The sequence below is a fragment of the Rhipicephalus microplus genome, chromosome X, assembly GCF_043290135.1.
Source record: "Rhipicephalus microplus isolate Deutch F79 chromosome X, USDA_Rmic, whole genome shotgun sequence".
Lineage (NCBI taxonomy): Eukaryota > Metazoa > Arthropoda > Arachnida > Ixodida > Ixodidae > Rhipicephalus > Rhipicephalus microplus.
Genome location: NC_134710.1, coordinates 424377709 through 424401598, shown reverse-complemented (window position 1 = coordinate 424401598; position 23890 = coordinate 424377709). Strand labels below are relative to the sequence as shown.

Genomic DNA, 23890 nt, shown 5'->3' with positions numbered 1-23890 from the left:
GGACGATGGACCTGTACAGGACTGGTTCGACCTGTTTGAGTTCCACGCTACCGCTGCATCTTGGTCGGAACGGGAGATGGTTACGAACTTCAGCGACTACGTCACCGGTGAGGCATTTAAATTTTACCTCACCCACATATTCGACAACGACAAGTCGGCGAAAAATAAAAGAAGAAATGATCGTCTGGTTTCAAGACTCCAATGAAGATTCGATTAGAACACACGCTCTCAGTGCATTCGATCTCAGTCATCGCAGTCATAAGCAGCCTTCACGCGTTCGAGCACAGAGCAGAAGTTTACGATTCCCGTCAGGCGAAGTTAGTCATCTGCTCATAGAAAGACATCCTAGCCGTCTTTCTACAAGGCCGAACCTTCCACCTGGTTTCCCATGTACACAAATATCACCAACGCTAAACTCTTCCATACAATACACAAATCAAGACAACATTCAAGCACCCAATGTACTTGACTCCTCATCTTCCTTACGTAAGCCACCACCTGGTTTTGTGCCAAGTAGCTCGTCTGGTGCTTGTCACTCTCATCGCACCCCTCAAGATATCGCCACATACGCAACTGACCACCTGAAATATCGGCCAAATACCTTGTCAAGCCACTGCCATTCCGAAAGCGATTGTACTTCAGAAATGCTTGGCTCAATTCTCCTGCAAAAAAACGAACCTACGGAATCGGAAACACGTCAAGCGATGTTTGCGGCGATGTCATTCTCAGGAACCGGACCAACCGAAAGTGGAAACATTACGGAGTCACCATTCAATGCGAGTCTCGCCGATAAAAACGAAAATGTATCTACTGCTTTTCTTGACAGAAATCATGCTTGCATCCCACTCGTAAAGAATGCTGGCAATACCGACAGCGTCTCCTTATTCAACGACGATGACCAACCACAATTTTCTCAGAGCCATCACCAAACCAAGAAAATACGACGACGAACGAAAACTTCAACGGAAGCACACTCATGACTTGAACAACTTAAAAAATTAGGGACTTTGATCCAAGGGTCATTTCAAGAAGTAGGACGTTTCCGAATGAAGGAACATCACCACAGACGCTCTCTGCGTCTGCGGTTACACAGACAACACCACGGAAAACGCCCAGAAAGACGCGGAAGCACTTCTTGCACGCCGCCAGCACACAGGCATCTAGCCGTCACCATCTCTCAAGAAGCACGCATTCTAGATACAATGCGTCTGTCGCAGCCACGACTCGAAATCCGACGCATTAGACATCCAACCTTCCAACGCTACAAGGACTCCCAACCTTGTTCGTTTTTCGCTACTATCCAGGCTGTGTCATCACCATTTTCCACGTCGAATGCAGGGTTATTCTCTCCAGAACGCAACAGCCAACCTCGCCCACCTGAGGTCTCCTATAGATGTCACTGGACTGCCTTCCCTGTGAAGATTTGTGCAAGTGCATGGAACTGCCGTGTTACATGGAACTACTCTATTTTGTGATATTTTTTCCTATGGTGAGACACCACTTGTTCATGCTTCATAGTTTGTACCTCGCGCATTCTTTCGGGGGGAGGGGGAATCATGTGACGTATGAAGGTAGCGATGGTTGGTAGAAGCCGAGAAGGAAGAAGTGCAGAGTAGAATAAACATGGAGTGTGAGCCAGGCCATGTCTCCCATTCATCGTAGCGTTACATATATATATATATATATGTATATATATATATATATATATATATACCTGCCCACCTGGCCCAATCAATGCACACCTGCCCAATCCCTGGCAGGTGTGCACGTGGTCGTTTTTCATGTTGGCACGAACAATGTCGGCGAAGAACCTCTCGTGCTGATTGCCAGGTTCCGATCACTGATCTCCAGAATCCTTGATGTCAATCCGTCAATCCACGTAGTAGTGTCTGCAATTCTGCCGAGACAAGCGAGTTTGCGCAAGTACCAGTGGGCGCTGTCTGTCGGAGAATTGGAGGCGTTCAACACAGATGCCGAGGAGACGAATGCCATTTTGCAGGCGCTGTGCCACTAGAACAGCTATGGTTTCATGGACGGCACACGTGAGTTGAAGGGGATGCCGAAGGCTGACAGCGTGCACCCAACGAGACGTGGTATGCAGGTAAGCAATTAATATGGACGTTACATAGGTGCTAGCTGCTTAGTCAGTAGCAGCTACGGACAATCAAAGTTACGAGTTAGCGGCGAGTCAACGACACATATTGAAATTGTTGCATTTAGAAGGGACGAATTCAATCCTCCAACAAAAAACAGGCGTGCTTGCAGCGCTACAGTGCATGTGCTTCATCGCAAGTGCCCGCGGAAAATAAAATTAGGCGAAGTTAGGCGTGTGTAACGGTGATGGCCGTCCTAGGCATAATTTCCGCGCAGTGTGGTACGGCGCGATGAAGGCCACGTAAACGTGAACGTTGAAAAATTTAGTTGGCGACATTCTGCTACAGCCTTTTTTTGTTTTTTCCCGAGTCAATTCGTTATGTTGACAGTGTAGGTCCATGAATGACTTTGGAGCATAATTTGCATGCTTAGATCTTCGGAATTGAGCGGCTGCCTGTTGGTCATCTTTTGCGAATGTAGAGCCCTCCAAAATGATTTGGTTAGAGTTAAATGACGCGTACAGTGGGATTATTTGCGACTTTGCCAACCAATGATAAAAGCGGGTTTTACTGTGTGTTCGTTACCACAGTATATTTGAGAGGTGGCAACAGGTAAGCTTACTGGTGCAGCCAGTGTTTCTGGTGCACAGCCCTTATGTAACAGCAGCTCCCTTACACAGAAGTGCAGAATAAGCAAGCTGACAAGAACTACTAAAGAGGCCAGTGAGTTTACCTCTCTTATGTGCATTATCTCTACCATGAGTTGACAAGTGTCTGGTGTAAATGTGAATTCTTTAATGTGCGTCAAAAGAAATATCAATACTACTATTACTGTTATTGTTATAAATACACATCATATTTCATCCAACCCATTTTAGCCCATTTTACTCTCTTGATTGGAATACTGAAAATTAGATGTCTGATATGTCTTACTTGTTTTCAAAACAGGGCAGTAATGTCTGATATATAAAGTAAAAATTCTGCAAGTCATCTATGTGATTAGGTCATTTTACACATTATTCATACAAACTGCAGTATTGCAATAAAAAAACTGCAAACGTAAGACACTTTGGCTAAATTCTTGGAGGCGTACGTGCCAGTAAAATTCCACTAATATTACTGAGCTTCAAACACCTTACACAAGCACCTTTGCTTAACATGTAGACCAATGTTGGTATAGAAAGAAGGAGAGGTACTTTTAAAATAAAATTTTCCACAAACAACACCCAAATGGCATTTCAGGACACTCAAAAAGCAGCCACATGACCAAAAATGTTTTTGCAGTTCACTGTTTTCAACGCAGTTAATCAGCACGATTTTTTTTTTTCGAATACGTTTGAGATGGTCACCAAAATGACTGGGACATTTGGCATGAAATGACCCAATTGCAATTCTTCGATTTTTTCTGCATGCATATTGTTTTGGCACTCGATATACCATCTACCAGATATACAAGAGAAAGTCAAACTAGCCCAAGAATAGGGAAGGGACTACTATTTATTTGGAGAAAGCATGTAAGAATGGGTTACAAGAAATTTCTGCTGTGGGATGCTGTGTGACACATTACAAGAAACTAAAACTGGGGAGTCCACTTAGCCCCAAAGTTAGATGACCAAAAGTAGAGAGATGAATCAACTTTCATTGAGCCCAACTATGTTGGTGGTGCACATGGGCACCAGACGAGGTGGTTCACTAGTTACAGGACCCATATGTTCTCAGCAGATCCTGGCCCTTGTTCATCAGTGCAAGTGGAGCTGGTAGGAGGGGACTGGATATCAAGGTCTCCCACGCCAAAGAGGTTGTGTATTGAGGGTGTTGGGGGAAAGAGAAGAAAGGGGGGTCTTGAAATCTGAGCATTCTGCCAAGATATGAGGCAGGGAGCCTTTTTCTCTTTTGCAAAACGGACAGAGCGTGGCATGTTTCGCAGGGCACATGTGGTTCATTTCATTAATTTAACCTCAGGGCGCATAAAGGCCTTACAGAAGGGGCAGGGTTATACAAAAAAGGCAACAAATGCAACATAGGAATACAATATATTAATGAATATATGCATGCTCAAACAAACTAAGTTATAATAGGCTGAAGACATAATTCGTTAGTGCAGCCTTGAATGATGATGCATCCTCCATGCAGGCAATAGAGGGGGAAAGGCGGTTACACTCTGTGCTCGTTTTTGCTAAAAAGGAGTCTGAAAAAAATTAGTGCAGTAACAAGGAATGAAAACCTTGAATGAAAAAAAGAATGAAGATACAATGATACATTTGAAGATGTCGAGATGAGTTCCTATTTAAGTGAACGGTTATGGTAGGTTATCTTTTGAAAAAGAAATACACGAGAAATTTTTATTTGAAGTTTTAAATTTGTTAGTCCAAGGTTCGATTTCGTCAGTGAAATGCTAGCTGTGTGAGAATGGTTTGAGTGAGTGAAACACGCTGAATGTTTCTGAATTGATTCAATTATAGTTGTTAGTACTTTTTGACCAGATCCCGAAGAAAAGCAGCATATTCCAGCTAAGGTCTAATTAATGTTTTGTAGAGTAGTAATTTTAAATGACATGAAGCTTCGGAAACACTTCTGCAAATGTACCAGAGAGACGTAGGTGTACCAGCCGGGGGGGAGCAAGGGGGGCACGAGCCCCCCACTAAGAAAAGTTGGGGGGCTGAGCCCCTCCCCCAACTTTCGACAGTGGTCACTCTTGGCTGCACGCTGAGGAAATGAACAAGTTAGGTGTAATTATTTATCACAATAGCAACTACTCAATTGTGTTTTTCTAGGAGAATGAAATTGTTATGAGGATATGTTACAACACAGTGTAATTTTGCCTACATTGCCGCTTTGATGATTTTTCTTATAGGTTCTTATATATATAACCAAGGTGACGAGTGAGGTAGGCTTACCCCCCCACTCACGAAAGAATTGGTACACCACTGCAGAGAGATCTGTTAGCATTGTTAGTGATGTATTCAATGTGTGCATGCCAAGAAAGGTTATTGGCAATCGGAATTCCGAGGTATTTATATCATGCTACCTACTCGAGGTTGATGTTATTGATGGCATAGCCAAAAAATTTTGTCGAGCCAGGGCGATGCAAGAAATGCATGATTTAACATTAATAAAAGTGGGATTTAAGAACATAACCCATTCCAAGCAGTAGTTTTGTGTTATCTAACTCAGATTGCAGAATAGAGTTATCATGCTGATTAGTCATTTCATGGCATAAAACACAATCAGCAAATAGTTTAGTCGGACTATTAATTACTGTAGGTAAGTCACTAATGTAAATTTGAAATAACAATGGGCCGAGGACAGAGCCCTGAGGGACACCCAACTTTACTTCACAATAAAGGGATGCAGCATCAAGCTACAAGTTGAGTTTGATTAGTTAGAGAACATTTTATCTAGTTAAGATGCGAGGGTCAATGTTTAGAATACTAAGTTTGAGAAGTAGTAAGTGATGAGACACCTTGTCAAAAGATTTAGCAAAATCTAAAAAAATACAGTGAATAATATGGTCTTTGTCTAAAGTAGAGGAAATGTTATAGAATAGATAAAAGATATTAGTGTTGTTTCGCATGAGTAGTTCTTGCAAAACCCATGCCAAAATGAAGTAAAATAAAGAGTTTGATGTAAAGAAGGAAATGAGATCAATAAATAAGACGTGATGCTTAAGCGATCCTGCCTGCGCTCAATGCAGGATCGTCTTTTGTTGCCTGGTCAGTTTGGGGTGTGGTTCTGGCACTCTGCACCATTTCTCTTGGTGTATCTGGGTAATGTCCAGGAGGCCGGTACCCGGGTGCAGTAGCTCTTCCGGTTCTTGCTCAGCCCAGGTTAACATTTGTCAGGCATGATAGTCAGCGATGATGTTGCCTGCAACCTGTGAGTGAGCCAGAACCCACACAAGCTCTACAGAAACATGAATTTAGTAACATGATATGTGAGACACCACACATGTCTGGGCACAGAAATTTCTGAGTTTTTTTAACTATTGCAACTGCTGTACAGTCGAACCCCTTAATCTCTGTTTGTTATCACATTTTCTTTGCAGTGAGAATATAAAAATATGCAAATCTTGCAGTTATACAGCACAACCAAAATTTATTAAAGGTTTTTGGTGACCTTGTTCTGTTTCATATAATGACATTGCTTTGAAGGAGTTTGATGGCTGACCGCTTAGTAAGCTTTGCATAGCTTTGTCATAGTCAAGGGTGCTAAAGAATGTGCGAACAATTTTAAAAGCATCAAAAAATTTCCCAAAACTTGCTTTGTGGCTTTTCTCACTCTTGTCATCCTCATTTTTCTTTGCGCACAGTAGGAGAGGTGTGCAAACACCCCTGCAACTTCGTTAAGACTCAATATATGTGGTTAAAAGCACACTTGCTCTCTTTCTCTCTCCTCGAACCTCTTCAAGGCTGGTGCCCAGTTGGTTTTTGCTAGATGCTGTCATGTGGGACCGCTCGCAGCACTCCTTTGTTTACAGTTACTCTCGACTACCAACTTTGCTTTAGAAGCTCGGATTCGGTGGTGTACAACGCATCTGTTTTTTGGATATGCACTTGTCCTTCAGTGCGCGTTGAGTTGCGAAATACCTTTTCACCCTAGATTGATGCTGCTCTTGGATGCCATCGGTGCCTGTTGCACCTTCTGATACCAAAATAAGTCTAGTGTCGACCGAACACATTTCATGATGCCATCTGTTAAGTGTACCGAGTTGCGACAAAAGACACGGTTGTATAGAATCAGAAGTAAGAATTTCAGGCAGACATTTTCCACTCGACTTTGCGATGTAGGTTGCAATTCTATCACTATGAATATGTGTCAAGGCTCGCTTAATTAAACGCCTGCTTTAACACTGCAGACATGACCGAGTCGTTGAGTGCGTTCATCGTTTAGGAACCTCACGTAGACATGCCATTTCGCGTGGCGGTTTTCGTGCTATTCAATGTGAAGATTTATATCCATGACTAGAGGTCTTGTGAAGGAAGTGCTTTTGGTGGCATGCTAGTTCATTCATTCGCTAGCTAGTTATTTCAGAGGTATAGTTTGTATGCCAGACACGTCCACAAGGCGCTCTTGCAAAATATGGCTGGTGCATCTAACCACTTAACAAAATCACTACTCTCATTCGAATGTATCAGCTATAAATTGTGTGTACCAAAAAACTATCAAGTAGGCCCTCTGGTGCATTATTAAGGTGAAAACCTTAGATGCCTCCCCCAAACACTAAAATTGGCCGTCGGCAACATCACCGTTGTATGTGGACAGCATTAATGCGAGCTGTTGCTTCTACTGACAGTCATTGTACGTGCTCTCTGCACATGTTGTATACCTTATGCGGCACTTCACAAAGCTCTCATTGGCCAACGTCACACTTGTTTAGATAATTTTATGATGAGTTTGACAGCTGGTGTGAAAGCTCTCATAGCACTGCCTAGCAAGCAAGCGCTCTCTCCATGAACAAGGCAGGCGAGAACAAGGCAGGCGAGAACAAGGCAGGCGGTGCCACGTTCAAAAAGATAATGTAAATAAGACTGCGTGGGAGCACTCTGAAGAATGTGTGACAGCCTCTCAGTATAATTGCTGGGTTTCAATGATACGTAGCATCAGTTGTTGCCCAGCTATTGAACGCATGGTTTTGCAAGACTGCACAGTCTGTAGTTCATAATTGAGAGAAAATGTTTTGTACCCTGCTGCAATACACCCCAGCGTATAAAACGTGAGAAAAAACGTTTTCCTTGTCTTGTGCAACAAAAGACGGTGATCCTCTGGACAAGTGGAGGCGGACAGTCCTCATGAACGATCAGGTACTTCATTCAACTCATTTTGCCTGCAAAAAACATTTCGAGCTCAAACGCATGTGCAAAGAATGAACAACACACTATAACGAACACATCCTGAGGAACATGCCGCAAAGGGGGACATTGTCAAGGGACACTGTGCCGATAAAGTTTCCTGCCTAGCATACCCGACCAATGTGAGAAAAAATTGCATTAACTGCCAAGCTGCTAAGTACAGTGAACCAGTTGGTTCTGCTGAGGTTTTTAATAGAGTGTTGCTACCCCTTCTGCATAGGTATACATGTATTTTACTGTCTTAGTTAGCCATAGTTTTGTTTCTCTGCAGTCTATGTGATGTGACGTACTCTGCTGTGGTGCCACATGCATGCTCACATAAGCAATGTCATGATCGCCAAAGTTGGAAAATATATTTGTAACAGAAATCGCTTGAGTATGTGAGTAATGTCAGTCCATCTAAACCACTGGTCCTGCGATGATGTACAGGCACTATTTTACAACTCAAGACGACACAAACCACTGCATCACAGGCCCTTACAAAAGTAAGCGCGGGTACCGCAGCCTGCAGTTGTCGACAAATGTAAATAACACTTTCAGTATTGACAGAGCACACGCCTAGAATATGAAAACTGAATTCCAATATTTAATTCAAAAATAAAAGCAAAATAAAGAAACAGGTTTGACTCTCTGTTTAGCTTTGTTGTGCTACAGAACAAAACCATCTCTCTAGTGGGGCATACATGTTGCAGGTGCCTATATTACAACTGTGTATGTTGATTTTTCAGGCATTTTCATGTGACTGGTGTGCTCACATAGGTATCTGTGTATGACAGCTGTGCCTGTGCCGACAACCTACATTCGTTTCGACTTTCACAGCATGAGCTGATGATCGCAAGAACTTCAACAAAGGGAAAAAAATGTCAACAAGCCCATTTTATTGCCCTCAATGTTTCAGCTGCGCTTTCTTTATACGCATATGGCAAGCCGGCGAGACCCTGGTGCACAGCTCACTACGTATTGTGCCATCTATTGCAGAAGGAGCACATCCTTATTGATTTGCCTACCAAATCTGGAAACCAGTTCATACAATTCTTATGTTTCCACTGTGGCATGTATTTTCGATGTTGGCAACATTGCAGAACTCCTTGCATGCGATCAGGTCGCTATCAGCTCACACAAAGCCATGCAGCTGAACAGCCCCTGGTGTTACTCCATCGACGCTGAAATGCCAAACAACACAGCACATAAGCTATTGTGCGAGGTCTTGGCATGCGTATGGACAGAACCACATCAGCAAGTAGTTAGGCAGTCTACAGAACATCTATCGAAATCATGGCACTTTATATGTCATGTGCTGACGTAGTTGCCAAGAGAAGCACTAGCAAAAAGCATTCTCTTGAAGAAAAAGAAGTGATTTTGCTATTCACATTATTCAACGGAATGTAAACAGCAATGGTTGCACCAATGCCTTTTGGCAAATACCTAAGTGCCCAACTTGTGAAATGAGCGGCAATGCAATTTTTGTTACATCTAGTTTCTCACCTAGTTTATGAGTCTAAAAAAGTCGCATATTACTAACATGTATTATGGGAGTGCTCTTAAAATCCCTTCGCTGTTGAGTGAGAGCTAATGCCTTGTACTGAATGAATGTTCATCATGGACGTTATATTTCTTCATTGCTATGAGAACTTCATTCTTCAGGGCTTCTGTTATGCAGGGGTTTAACTGTAAATGTGATCCTCTGTGTTCCAGCTGCTGGGGTGCTTGCTACGTGCGGCCATCAAGCCTGCAAGCAAGGACCTTGAGGCAGGCCACAATGGAGCATTACAGCAGCAGCCCCAGAGGGAAAAGGATGACAAGAAGCTTTTATTCCAGCGGGGTGATCAGTCAGAAGGGCTGGCGCAATACTGGAATAATTTAACCAATTTCCCAGCTCTTTCCGCAGACCCTACGCTTGTTGCAGCCCCTGCATCTCCATGCAAGGAAATGTGGTCAGATGTAGCACATAAGTCTGCTCCTGCTACCATACAATGTCTCAGTGCAATCTCAGTGACACCTAAGGTCGCAGAAACAGACACTGCTCATGAATACCATTCACTGCCAATAACTACAGTGACAAGCACCAGGGCTTCAACTGTGACTGTTGTCGCTCAAGTAAAGTGGTGCTCTGTGCGTGCTCCTGCACTTTGGTGGTGTGTGGATGCAGCGCAAAGTGAAGAAGACTGGGCGTACTGCCGTGCCACTGTGCTCTGCTGCTTTTGAGCAGAGCCCAGCTTCTGACTGTGGGCCACCCGACGCCTGCGGCGTAACATCCACGATTAGCTCCCTGTCAGAAGGTGTGGTTCTGCACAAGGGCCGCAGTGCGGCTGACACCAGCGCTTCCTCACCTCATGGTGATCACCGTGTAGAGAAGGAAGTTAGGGCCGAAAATAAGAAAGGGAGCAGTAACAAGAAACCAGTTTCTCCTCCTCTTGTCAGTGGTGCAAGTGTGCATCACAAAGTGACGAATACTAGGTGTACTGTTGTGCCATTGTGCTCTGCTGCTTTTGAGCAGAGCCCAGCTTCTGACTGTGAGCCACCCGATGCCTGCGGTGAAACATCCACGATTAGCTCCCGGTCAGAAGGTGTGGTTGTGCGCAAAGGCCGCAGTGTGGCTGACACCAGCACTTCCTCACCTCGTGGTGAAGACTCTGAACAGGAGCAGAAAGCAACATCAGCAAAATTGTCACACAGCCATATTTGCACAATAGGAGAAAATCTTTCTGTGGGGAGCAAGTTCTGCACTTATAATGAGTTTAAGGCTAGCTTTGAAGGATGGAAACGTAAAGGGTTCCATCCGATGTGAATTGAAAAATCAGATAAACCCATTGTGCATTGAGAAAGATTTAAACAAAGCAGACTTTCCATATGTTCGAGTCAAGTTTGTCTGTTGCCACACCGGGTATCCGAATCCGAGGGGACAAAATATTCAGCCCAATCAATGCTTCAATGATACAGGTTGCAACATTGAACTTAAGCTTGCGCTACGGGTTTTTCTACAGCCCTATTATGAAGTTGTAAATTTAGTGGAAGTGCACAACCATAAAATAGGTCCCGAGATTTGTGTATGGCACAATGATAATCGTGCATTAAGTGCTTTTGAAAAAGAGCAACTTCAGGACTTCATTTCTTGTAATGTAAAACCTAAAGACCTAAAGAATGCCATTCTGAGGAAAACATGTTACTTTTCGTGATATCACAAACTTGAAGCATAGATTAGTTCAAAAAATTCAGGACAGTGCTCGTCATGGAGCCCTTCTGTTAGAAAAAATCATTAAATATTTTTTGAAAAGTGTGGGTGGAAGGTTCATATTGAAAAAAGTACAAAAAATGGTCTCTTGTACTTATTGCTTCAATTCGAGCATGCGGCCCAGTTACTAGAAAAATACCCTAAAGTGTTGTTCTTTGATGGTAAAGTTAATAAAAAAAGGTATATATTGCATTCGGTTCTGTGTGAAGATGGAACAAGCCATGGGAGGCCTGTATTTTATGCATTTGTTCAGCGGGAGACATCAGAAATATTAAATTCTTTCTAGAGACATTCCTTTGTTTGAATCTTGTCGTAGAAGAGAAGCACAAAATTGGGGTAATGAACAAAGATTTAAATGAAATTAATATAATTAAGCAGCTTCTGCCCAAATGTAGAATCTTGTTGTGTTCATGGCACGGTTCAAGTATTTACACACCAAAGTGATGCAGCATAAGTAAAACAGTCTAGATAAAAAGTATGTTAAAAATATAATTACAAAACTGGCTTTTGCACATAATGTAGATATATATCAAGAACACTTGCAAAATCTGGAAGAAGCACTTCAAGATGACAAAGTCCTCCTAAAGTACTTTTATAAAAATTGGCACAGCTGCAAGAGCATGTGGGTTCATGCTTATCGTGCAAATGCATGTAGTTTAGGAAATAATACTAACAATCAAATGGAAAGCCATAATCAAAAGTTAAAGAATTATCTAACACATGACATGCACTTAGTGAAAGCAGTAAAAGCTCTGATAAGGTATGTGACCCATGATGCTCTTGCACTCAGCCATACGCAATATAAAGAAATGAAAACTTGCATTGACACCAGTAAGGCTAATAAGTTTTGCATGGAAGTCTCAGCAAAGTGCACTGAATATGCTAGGAAGTTCGTATGTAAAGAATATGGGCTGTTTATGAAATATACAGGAGACTGTGTTGTCTCTGATGGCAAATGCCCCGTTTTTGTTGGCAGTAAGCTTTATGAAGTTACTAATAATATGAGGACATGCATATGCACATTTAATGCGCAGTACCAGCTGCCCTGCAGGCACATTCTTGCAGGTAGATTAGAAAATAATATGGAACTGTTTGATGAAAGTTGTGTGTCATAGCGCTGGCTTACATCTGATTTTGTGCAGATCAACCTGACAGTGTCACCAGACAAACTGTACATTTTAACCACGGGCATGGTAAAAAAGGTACAGCCAAAACTTGATAACACAAAGGCCAGATATAAATATGAATATGCACGTCTGTTAGAACTTTCAAAGGAAGCTGCTAATGTACTAGCCCAATGTAGTGCAACTGAACTTAGTGAAAAATTGAGCAAGTGCGAGGACTTTTTCCAAAATCTTATTACTTATCCTAGAAATAAGAAACATGATTCACTACTTCCTAAAATAGCGCAGAGTAATGAACAAGTTAGTGGGGAAGGAAAAGGCTTAGAAAAGTCAAAAGAAGTAAGTAATTTGTGGAGTGTAAGCCTGTACTACTATCTATTGGCCAAGTCTGTAGATGATGACACTACGAAGAAGGGCTCCACAGAAGATAAATCAGAATCGAAAGAGCAATCTGGTCAAGTTAAATCAGATTCAAAAGATGAAACTAACTTTAGCCTCGCATGATAATAAGGTATGTCATGTTCTAGCAATGACATACCTTATTGACATGCCTCGCATGATAATAAGGTATGTCAGGTTCTAGCAATGACATCGGATACTAGCTCTGCACCTAGTAATTTTGCACAGCAAGTGACAACACTTAGCGTACCTCTAGTTAAATTCGCTCGTGACCAACCACGTAAGAGATGTGCACATGATACGAAGCGGGGAGAAAAAAAGACTACGCTTGCATGTTTTGAAAAACTCTGAATTTAAAGAGAAGGCATCTTTGACAGTTGTTGGTAGGATACCACTGTCCAGTATTATGACAGTTGTTGATAGGATATCACTGTCATGTTCTACTCGAACCTTAAGGGTCCCCTAATTTCTTTCACCAAACAATCGTAAGGTTCATAATAGTAATGTTCCACAAGCATGGTTTTATAAGTAATCACCCTTTTGGCCTATACTGGAAGAGTAGAGGGGGTGCTGTTAGGAGTGGATTTACAGGCTGTTAAGAGTGGATGGACAAATCTGACTGACTGTTGCACAAGTATGCAAGTATTAGGGCATGTCAGTTCAGATTAAATGCCTTACAAAGATCACAGGTAGGGGTCCTGATAGATGTGGACTGGTGAAAGGATTTCATGCTAGGAAAGAAGTGATGTATCATTGACACATTTGTTGAAACTTGCAAGGTCAGAAAAGTTTTTCAAGCATAGTTATGTGATGTTTCTTGACAGTAGATGACTGTGACATCGCACACTTTCACACTGCACATGGGTCTGTTTCCTAACATATTTGCTAGCAAAGCCACAACAGGGTGTTTATCAATTTGATTTTTTTTCGAATTTCCTGACTTTTCCAGGTTTTTCACAGCGATTAAAAGCAAACTCCATGACCTTAATGTCTGCTTGGAAAACTGTGCGGTGGAAAGAACACTTTAGCGGTAAAAAAATAAAATAAAAGGCACTCATATAAAACAAATGAACATATTTAGCACACACACTCATATTGTTGTGAGTGCATGTGGTAAATATGAAAAAAAAATGTGTGTATCTGGCCAAAATAAAACCTGTGACCCAGGCACTGAGGAAGTTGGCTGTTTGAATTTTGGAACAACCAGGACACAACTACACAAATAAAATCAACTGCAGCTGCAAGTTTGAAGGAGCCTGCGATAGTCCAACAGTGCAGCTAATGCTGCTAGGAAACGTAGAAGTGGCGCCATCTCGCGGAATTCTTATAAAACAAGGATGCGGCAACCACGACTTTCTCTATAGATTAGCGACCTGCCCGTGCTGCGGCGCTCTTGCGCGCCAAGTTTGTCCCCACTGTTATTCATGCTGTACATGGTGAGTATGGAAAAAGCGCTAGAAGGTAGCAACATTGGTTTTAATCTGTCACACAAACAGGGCGGCATGATGATTGAGCAGAAGCTTCCAGGTTTATTTTATGCGGACGATATCGTCTTATTTGCGGACAGTCGAGATGATATACAGCAGCTGGCGAATATATGCGGAAGGGAAGGTGAAGCTCTTGGACTAGGATTCAGTGTAACGAAGTGTGGTTTGATGGTATTCAATGATCCCTGTGATCAGACGGTGTCCATACAAGGCCAAGAAATACCGAGGGTAAGTGAATACAAGTACCTTGGAGTATGGGTAAATGAGAGTGATAGATACATGGAGGTACAGGAAAAAGCCTCAGCAGCAAAAGGAAAGAGGAATGCGGCAATAATGAAGCACAGAGCGTTGTGGGGATACAATAGGTATGAGGTGCTTCGAGGTCTGTGGAAGGGTGTAATGGTTCCAGGGCTTACTTTTGGGAACTCAGTGGTGTGCATGAGGGCAGAGGTGCAATCGGGAATGGATGTAAATCAAAGGACTGTGGGACGCCTCGCGTTGGGTGCTCACGGGAAGACGACAAACGAGGCTGTAAAGGGCGATATGGGGTGGGCAGGTTTTGAGGCGAGGGAAGCGCAGAGCAAAATAAGGTTCGAAGAAAGGCTAAGAAATATGAAGGAGAGTAGATGGGCAGAGAAGGTGTTCCGTTATTTGTATAGGAAGAGCGTGGACACACAGTGGAGAAAAAGAACTAGAAGACTCACTAGTAAATATACGGCTGGTATTGTGAGCCATATGTCAACAAAGAGCGTTAAGGGAAAAGTCAGGGAGGCGGAGAGGATTTACTGGATGGCAGCTATGGAGAAAAAACCGGCTTTGAGTAACTACCGAAAGGGCAAAAATGAAATAAGGAGGGAGGCATTTTACGATAATTCAAGGGGAAGCGCTTTACTGTTTGAAGCGAGATCGGGTTGCCTTAGAACGCGTAGTTATAAAGCAAGATTCAGTAAAGAAGAAGAACAATGCACATGCTGCGGGAAAGATAAGGAAACGGCGGAGCATGTTCTGATTGAATGTGGAGATATCCACCCAGGTGTACGTTTGGGCACGAGCCTACAGGAAGCCTTGGGTTTTAGGGACAACAATGGAAAGCTGAACACACCCGCGATTGAAATAAGTAAGAGACGGTTAGAGTATTGGTGGCAGAAAATTAGAGAGAAAGGACAAAAATAAATATTGGAAAAATAAAATATGGACAGTGTGCCGTAAATGGCAGAGAACTTAAGCTGAAAATTTGCCTTTTTTCCATTAAGATAGAATTTATCGAAGTAGAGGCATTAGGCCAACATAAAAAAAAAGGAAAAAAGGTTTTTTTTTTTGTCGAGCCTGGTAGCATACTTGTCACCACCCCGTTATAAAGGGGACGCTCATAGCATCCATCCATTTGTTTTTGCTTGTTTATTATTTTTTAGTTCTCCGACCTGCCACGGCAAAGCGTGGCGCTACAACTTACCCCCATCTCTCGCATACGGGCGAAGGCTGCGTAGGCACAACACCACCGAGACTGACTCAAGGCCGGGGGGCTCCCGTGGGGCCGTGAATATACGTCATCAGTAAGGGACCCAGTCCCACGTCTCCGCTAGATGGCGTTAATCCCCTGAGCGGTGGGGCCTCGGTGCGGCGGGCACGTTTGGACGCGCTGTGAGCGTTCGTGGCGCGGATGCACGTCGCTGCTTGGATATTCGTTTCTGTGCGTACTTGGGCAACGGCGAGTGACCCAAGTGTTTATCGCATGTTATGTGTGGTGAACAGGCTCGTGCAGAGTTAGAATCAGCGCCGGAATGCCAGAAATAAATGTGTTGTGTGCCACGGTGCAACGGCAATTACAAGACAGGACCCAAGGTGCGCGTTTTTTCGTTCCCTCAAGCCGACGAAGCAAGACAAGCGTGGATGCGTGCCATTCCACGTGAAAACCTGGTCGTGTCAGCGAATGCCAGGGTAAGAAATTTTGAATGCTTTATAATTTTCTCATGGAGGTTGCTCTTACCGTTGCGTGGCGAGCCTTGTAGTTTGTAGCACGTTACGCCTAAACTCGTCACGCAAAGCCCTGAATGTACTGTTGCTGCTACAAGGTAGCCGTACTGATGCTAGGATATGTTTCTTTTGTTTAGGTGTGCGAACGTTACTTTAAAGCTGAAGACATCGTTCGGGAAACAAGCTATATTGACCAAGCCACCGGCCGCACAGTGACCGCACCGCTCTCACGTTTGCGGATTCGAGCTGAGGCAGTACCGACGGTATTCCCTGATTGCCCAAGCTACCTGTCTATAGAAAGCTCTAGAAGAGAGGACTCAGAGAGCAAGCGAATGCGCTTAGAGGCTGCTTCCCTTGAGAAAGTACTCGCCGAGTCAATTCTCACTGCCAAAAAAGAGGAAGAATCAGATAAGCTTTGCGATTTGAAAGATGTCGCAAACTTCGTTCGAGGCTAGAAGCTGACATTTTGGCATGTCATCGAATGCAGTGACCACGTCATTTTGGCTCACATTTGTAATGATGACGCTCCTTGGATTAAGTACTCTGTTGTCGTAAAAACCGACCTAACTCTTACGGTAAACGTCGCAAAAGCATCAGTGAAGCGGCTCGGGTCCAAAATAATAGTTCCGTCCGTGATCGACAGCAAATGACAGCTGCTGGAATTGCTGGAAGGAGTCGAGGGGTTAGACAGTGCCCAGAGGTCAAGCTCTGAAAACTCAACCGCAGGCATCTTCGAGAATGTCGCTTCTCTTCTGAACGAACTATACACAGCACAAGAAAGCGATAACACCCCGGTCATTCAACTGCTCGCTGAGCAAGTGAAGTTAATGTCAACAAAAAAAGAACGACGGCGCTACTCTGTAGAATTTATGGTGTACTGCTGCATACTATTTACTATATCGCCTCACGCGTACAAGTACATGCACAGTCACGGGAGCATCATCATGCCACGCCCAAGAACTATTAGGTCAATATTTTCGTCTTTCGGAATGAACCCCCAACTAGAGCATCAAGACAATACATTCCTCCGCTACATGGCCAAGAAGATACCAGAGTTAAATGAGCAGCAACGCTACGTGACTTTGATGGTGGACGAAATTCATCTAAAGCCATTTTTTGACTATAAGGGAGGCAACATCGCTAATATCGCATTGAACAACGCAGAAGCAGCAAATAGTGCATTTGTATTTATGATACACAGCTTCACGTGTAAGTTTGAGGAGGTAGCGCACATTGTTCCCATTCAAAAGGCTAATGGAGAATTTCTGCACAACATTTTAGGAGATGTCATTCGCGGCTGAGAAAAAATTGGATACAAAGTAATGTGTGTCGTGACCGACAACGCCGTGAATCGAAGTGCAATGGTGCCGTTTAAGTATTCGGTGAGCAAGGCCCCTCAAGTCGTTTAAAAAAATCACTGGCAAATGATTTCGTGTTTCCGCACCCATCAGATCCCCACAGGCCATTGTTCTTCATCATCGACCCAGTGCATTTACTGAAGTGCGTGCGCAACAACTGGTTAAAACAAAATGACCAGTGTTTCTGGTTACCTCAGTTCGAACCAAGCACAATGGGGCAGCGGCGCATGCAGTATGCGTATTTCAAGACAGTTAAAGACGCATATAATTTAGAGAGTGAGAAGTTACTCCGGTACAGCTACACTTTGTCCAGAAAAGCTGTTTCCTCAACAGACATCGAGAAACAGGATGTTAAACCTGCTTTGCAAGTATTTAGCGAGTACGGACCGAATGCACTTTGAGTCATTGGAGCCAAGCACAACCTGAAGCACTACGAAGGAACCGCCAGTTTCATTGATGTAATAGTGAGATGGTGGAAGGTTGTCAACGTAAAGACTCCTTTCAAAGGACTGAGACTAAGGGATGACTTGCAAAAGCCAGTCTACCCTTCTCCATTCGACCCCAAGGTTTCCTTCTTGAACAATTTTTTGGACTGGTTGGAGGAGTGGAAGGAAAGGAGAGCGGATGCCTGTAAGTTGTCTGATGAGACACATGGGGCTCTTATTCAGACGACTCGGGCGTTCATTGAAATCTGCGCATATTGCTTTGAGGAGCTCAAGATGTCCTTTGTGCTTCTCGGGAAGTTCCAAACAGACCTTCTGGAAGAACGTTTTGGTCGTTACCGACGACTGGCTGGCTCGCAGTATCATTTGTCCGTAAGACAGATTTACAAGTGCGAGAACAAGTTGCGACTGCAAACCACACTACCACAAATCAGCACGGCGTCCGCAATCGACAACGACCAAAATCAAAATTGGGAAGAGCTCCAAACGCAGGCAGCAGTGCCAAGTGGAAAATTCAACATTGTTGTGACCCAGGAGGCACTATCAAAACTGAAGGATGTCATTCCAGTGGTTACCTATGTTGCTGGTTACTCGGTGCACATCGCTGTGAAGAGGTTAAAATGTGACAAATGCAGAGAGCTCCTCACAATTGACAAGACTGTCGCAGTTTCTCCGAAAAATCGCATGTACAGTCTTATCAAAGAAATTGACAGGGGAGGGCTGGTTTACCCAGCAATGCCAGCTGTGAATGCGGTGGCTCATAGTTACGTTGTTGTGGAAGAGCTTTTCAAATGTCCCGAATTTTTAAAAGTTCAAAACCAATGTCAAGTGGCCACAGAACTAACACTGCAACTGCTCAGCGACAAGAAGCCTTCAGATTTCGATGTCTGTGAAAAGGGACACGCAAGTGAAGTGGTGCTCAAATATATATTGTGGTGCAGCACGAACGTTCTGCTGAAGAACTTTTGCCGGCGATTGAACAACAAAGTTTCGGACCCGGACAACAAGTCTAAGAAGCGGAAGCTGCAAACTCTAACAAATAAATGAATAAAACGGCGATGGGTGTAAATATTAGTGGTCTCTTTTGTCTTTTCCTTCCTAATTTTCTTCAGTATATTACCTGTGTAGTACTTAGATTTAGGTGCACGTTAAAAAACCCCAGGTGGTCGAAATTTCTGGAGCCCTCCACTACGGCGTCTCTCATAATCATATCTTGGTTTTGGGACGTTAAACCCCAGATATTATTATATAAGTATATTACACGTGTAGCAGCAAAAAAAGTCAGCCGAGCGCACAACTTATGCCCTCCGTAATGCCCTCAGGCGCCCTTAGGGTGTCTGAATAAATAATATAAGGACTTCTGTTCAAGCGTTTCCCCGCTTCCGTCGGCCCCATCCCGGCTACGTCACAGAGGCAGCCCCCCGGCCTGGAAAGAATTTCCTCTAAGTGGTGTTGGTAGGCATCGCATGTGTTGTTTTCTTTGTGATTGTGGTGTGTCGTAACTGGCGTTCTTTGCCAGTTACGACACACCTTTGCCAGTTACCATTGCCTGAAGTGTGACAGCACTGGTCGCAGCAGTAAACTATTTAGCTATGGTTTACTGTTGCATTCCGTTCTGTAAATCGAGCGGACAAACACCAGAGCGAACGAGCGGCACCTTTGCTGATCAAACGACCACAGCTACTGCAGAAGTTCACGTGTACTGTGCCTCCGTCTGTCATTAAGAACCCCCTGTTCAAATGTGAAAGGAAAAATAGTGTAGCCCATACAACTACACTTGTTAAACTCATTCTCGTAAAGTTTCTCCGACCCTTTCTGGCAAATTTTTCCGGCAACGTAACCGAGACTCATGCGAAAAGGAAGTTGCTGCACGCCAAGCCACAGTCACGAAAGGTGCTCAAGGTTTGAGCTTGCAAACAAATAATATGTACTGGAATTTCACAATGCACGAAGTGTGTTCCTTATGCATGAGAATTTTCTTTAGTATAACATAGACGAGTTTCTGAAATAATGGGCTTAAGCATTTAATTAGTGGGTTAATCAGGGGCACAGCAGTTAAGAGGCTCTACTAAGGAAAGTGCAGCAAAATATATTTTCAGAAAGATTTGGGTCGATTGCAGTTACAGAGAATGCATTTGAATTTTGCCTTTGTAAGTGACATAAGTGTGCTGGTTTCAATGGGACAAATGATTAAGTGCCGCTGCTTGTAGCAGGCTAAATGTATGGTAAGTTCAGCAACTTGATCCATGTAATGCATAAAAACGGTGCGTTAAGTGTGGTCGTGGTTGTACGTAGCTTACGCAGCTTCATAAAAAGCCTGGAGCTAATCGTACTCCATGTATTTCGTGATCTCATAGTAATACGTGCGCTAAAAAGCTTGCAACTTTGAAACTGAGACTCGGATAATTCAATGTGCTACAAGAAACGAAAATGCGAGCATTGCAGTTTCGGCACTTCTCTTCGTTCAAATGGGCGGAATAAATTGCACAGCTACAATAGTCCTTAGAGGTTTCTACTTCAGTGAAGAATGACAGACTCCTCGACCATGATGACGTTGAAATGTCATGTCTGAAGAACCAAGTGCCATCAATGTTTTTATTTAAACGGCAGCACCCTGTGAGAACCGCTAGTCGCGCACGGCAGGGCACCCATTGACATTCCCATTACATTGCCGACTTTATTAACGATGGTGTCGCGATGAAGGACGCGTGAATGTTCACCACACAGCGGCACAGAAAGTTTTTCACAGAGCACACACACAGCAGCCGCGTTGAGTAATTGTTGGGACCGCTGGAATGAGCCGAGGCATGCCGTCAATGCGCCTACTTCACGTTCTCGGCCTCGTCTCTGTGCACTAGTCAAACAGAAAATTCCAAGATCATCACGCAAGTTACAAAAAGAAGAAAAAATATATCTGCCGCGGCATATTAGAAACCGTTTCGACAGTAAAGAAAAAAAAACCTGCCGTGGAGCTCTCGAAACACGGGAACCGTTCCGAAGGAGCTACAAACTTTTCAAGTTATCGCGTCGGCTGCTATGGGGTAAAGTTGAGGCGGCCTCTCGTGACACTTTTGTAACTAGACAAACACGTGACCCTCCAAAGTTGGAGTCAAGCGCAGCCGTAGAGAGAACTGGTATGAGCAGGTCGCCAATCTATAGAGGAGGTCGTGGCGGCAACACGGCCAGTTGGCATACTGGAGCACGTTCCAGTTTATTATAATTGCTATAGCCTGCAGGCCATTTAGTATTGGATTAGATTACTATGACTTGGACTGCTGCATTTACTATTGATTTGCATTCCCGTCTAATTTGCACACATCTAAAATATACTTTTCAGCAAAAAGAGTACTCACGTATTTTATGCACCTTGTCTTGACAACGATTAACAAGAACGCCGCAAGAACAAAGCCGTACGGCAAAATTTACTTTATCCTTTCTTTCCCTCTCTCGCTTTTTTTTTTACACAATGCGTGCATGCTTGTTAGTGTTTTATTTCTCTGGGTTCTGACACATGTGGAGCACGATGAAATTCCTCAGACACCTACAATAAAAGCTGGGATAGCGTTTGAAGCGCTGATGTTTGAATATGGGAAGGAAAAAAGGAATCTTTCAGGCCGCAACAGCTTCCCCCGATTCCATTGGTAAATAAAAGATGCAGAATCGTGAGTTAGGCAAATTGGTGAATGTTCATCGTAGAATATTTTATAAAGGAACGGGTTAGAAGCGATCAAAGAAGGGACACAGCGCTGATTTCACAACTTAAATTTATTTAGAAAAGGAAAGAAGATATATAGGAAATATTGACTCATCAAAACTTTGCACATGCACACATGTGTTACAACACACAATGATTCGTGTCTTCTCTAAGAGTTTATATTCTTCATCTAGAAAAGTGTTACATGGATAACTTATGTACTTGTTGTTAGATCTAGTGAAAAATGCTTTGGCTATTTCATGCGTGCACTAATGAACATGTCAATAATTGATAGTTGTTTTCTGCAAGTGGGGCACACACAAGGCTGGCAGTATCGCGATAGTACTTCATAGATACTTTTGAGTGTTTGTATTGCTGTATCGAGGTACTTTCAAAAATGTATTTGTATCTCAGAAGTGAAATACTTTTACAATGTATCGCCTGTATCGCGATACTACTCAGGACATACACATTCCGTTACTTTTTTTTTTTTCAGAAGTGAGCTGAGACGTGTTGACTATGGGAAAGAAAAATTTCTGCTGTGACCTTGGCAGTCCACAGCAAGATATGCACCCACCATTTCTACCATTCTGCTGAGGGCAAAATTGACTCCTACTTCATGAAAGCGAGCTAGTTGCTTTGCTACCCGCATCCCATTGTGCTCCTTCAGGCAGAACTGCAATGTGTTTGAATGATGGCGTGCTTCAGCATGCCAACAATGTTATACTGCCATTTTAAATTCCAGTGGAGATATTTTCATTGTGAGGAGCATTATATATTGCACAATGGGTGCCAACCAACAGCATCGTTTTCAAAATGTGTTTCCTCATGCCAATGAACCACTAGTGCTTTTTTTCTCTCGTTTTTTTTTTCTTTTCTTTTGTGGTGCCCATTCGAAAAACTGGAGCTTATTACGAAAGCCACAAACCACCCAAAGAATTTGGTGTGTGGTTCCGTGTGCCATCAACGATACTTCTTTCTGTAGAGCATTTCTGAAAGACGCCAGCGTGGCCACACGGTGATTGGAAGGAGGTCTTTTTGCGTTTCCTTTCGCATTCCTTGTTTTGTCCATTCTTAATTCTTTCTGCCTTTTCTAGGAAACACTTAACCTTCAACTGGAAGTTCATTTGTTTGTGGTTCCAGCACTTCGCTTGAACTATGCTCCTTCTAGCATAGCTAATACTGTTGCTGTCAAGTTCCCGATTTCGGTGTACAATGGGTGTGACTCATGCTCTCATACAGCGTAGTTTTTATTGCAACTGACACCTGCAAATATGTCGTTATTAACAATCATGTGCAGTATAAGCACTTTTTGTAATGCCTTAATTAATGGCACTCAGAGTATGGGGATATTATAAATAAATTTAATTTGCAAGTTTCAATGTGCTGCACATTTTAAATATTATGCTACACACAACAAATGTCTGTATGGAGTATAACTATCCCAGACATAGAGAACAGTATTTTAGTATCTGTATTCCGGAATACTTTTTTCGTATTTTTGCAAAAGTATCTCTGAAATATCCTGTTACATCAATTACAAATGTATCTCAGTGTCTGTATTTCATGCTTCCAAACCACGCATTTCAATATCTGTATTCCGGAATACTTTTTCGGGTATCTCTGCCCAGCCGTGAGCACACATTCACATGGCCTACAATGAGCTGCCAAATGAGACGTGATTGCAGCACCTGATTGACAGCTCATGCTCTCTTCAGAACACGTTTATGTAACACCCCATTTGGCCTACATATTTACAGCCACAAAACAGTGGAATCCCATTAACCATGCGAGTAGTGCAAGGCACATATCTGGGGACATCATGGGAGACACATTTGTTCCCTTTTCCTGGCTGCTGACACAGCACTCTATCCACCAAAGTACACATATTATGCACTTTATTACGTGCTGTGAATGACATGTTTATGACATAACAAGCACCAACATTTTTTAAACCATGCGCTGCCCTGTGTATGTATGGGATAACTGCCTTCCTCTTTTTCTTGCTAATTTCTGGGGCACTAGAATAAAAATGATAAAACTCCTTGAGCTTTGAAATAAGTTTTTCCAACAAGGAGCAAATCACATCATTCCGAAAGCCAGAATTTGCAAGGCGAGCAACTTGTGTATCAAATGCATGCGCCATAAGGTGCTCGCGTAAATTCTGAAGAGCGGCACCTAGCACAGTTGACCCAATGGCTCTCTCTATGGTTTTGAGTGGCCAGAATTAAAATTCA

At 43.1% G+C, this 23890-nt stretch overlaps 2 protein-coding genes and 1 pseudogene across 6 annotated transcripts in view; 2 read left to right on the top strand and 1 right to left on the bottom strand.

Moving 5' to 3' along the window:
- The window catches only part of LOC142776538 (activating signal cointegrator 1-like), a 135410-nt gene that overhangs the window by 11763 nt on the left and 99757 nt on the right, over positions 1–23890 (bottom strand). The gene's annotated exons all lie outside the window — the stretch shown is intronic.
- On the top strand, positions 702–22637 carry LOC142776540 (uncharacterized). 2 transcript variants are annotated; one of them, XM_075880386.1, is made up of 3 exons: positions 702–2101; positions 9638–14412; positions 22150–22637. In XM_075880386.1, exons 1-2 carry the CDS (start codon positions 2030–2032, stop codon positions 10145–10147), a joined length of 582 nt encoding a protein of 193 aa, XP_075736501.1. In that variant the 5' UTR covers positions 702–2029; the 3' UTR covers positions 10148–14412; positions 22150–22637. The 2 variants fall into 2 exon arrangements, 1 of the variants encoding a protein (XP_075736501.1); XR_012887620.1 differs by lacking the exons at positions 702–2101; positions 9638–14412 and adding an exon at positions 20392–21369.
- On the top strand, positions 15767–18789 carry LOC142776539 (uncharacterized; annotated as a pseudogene).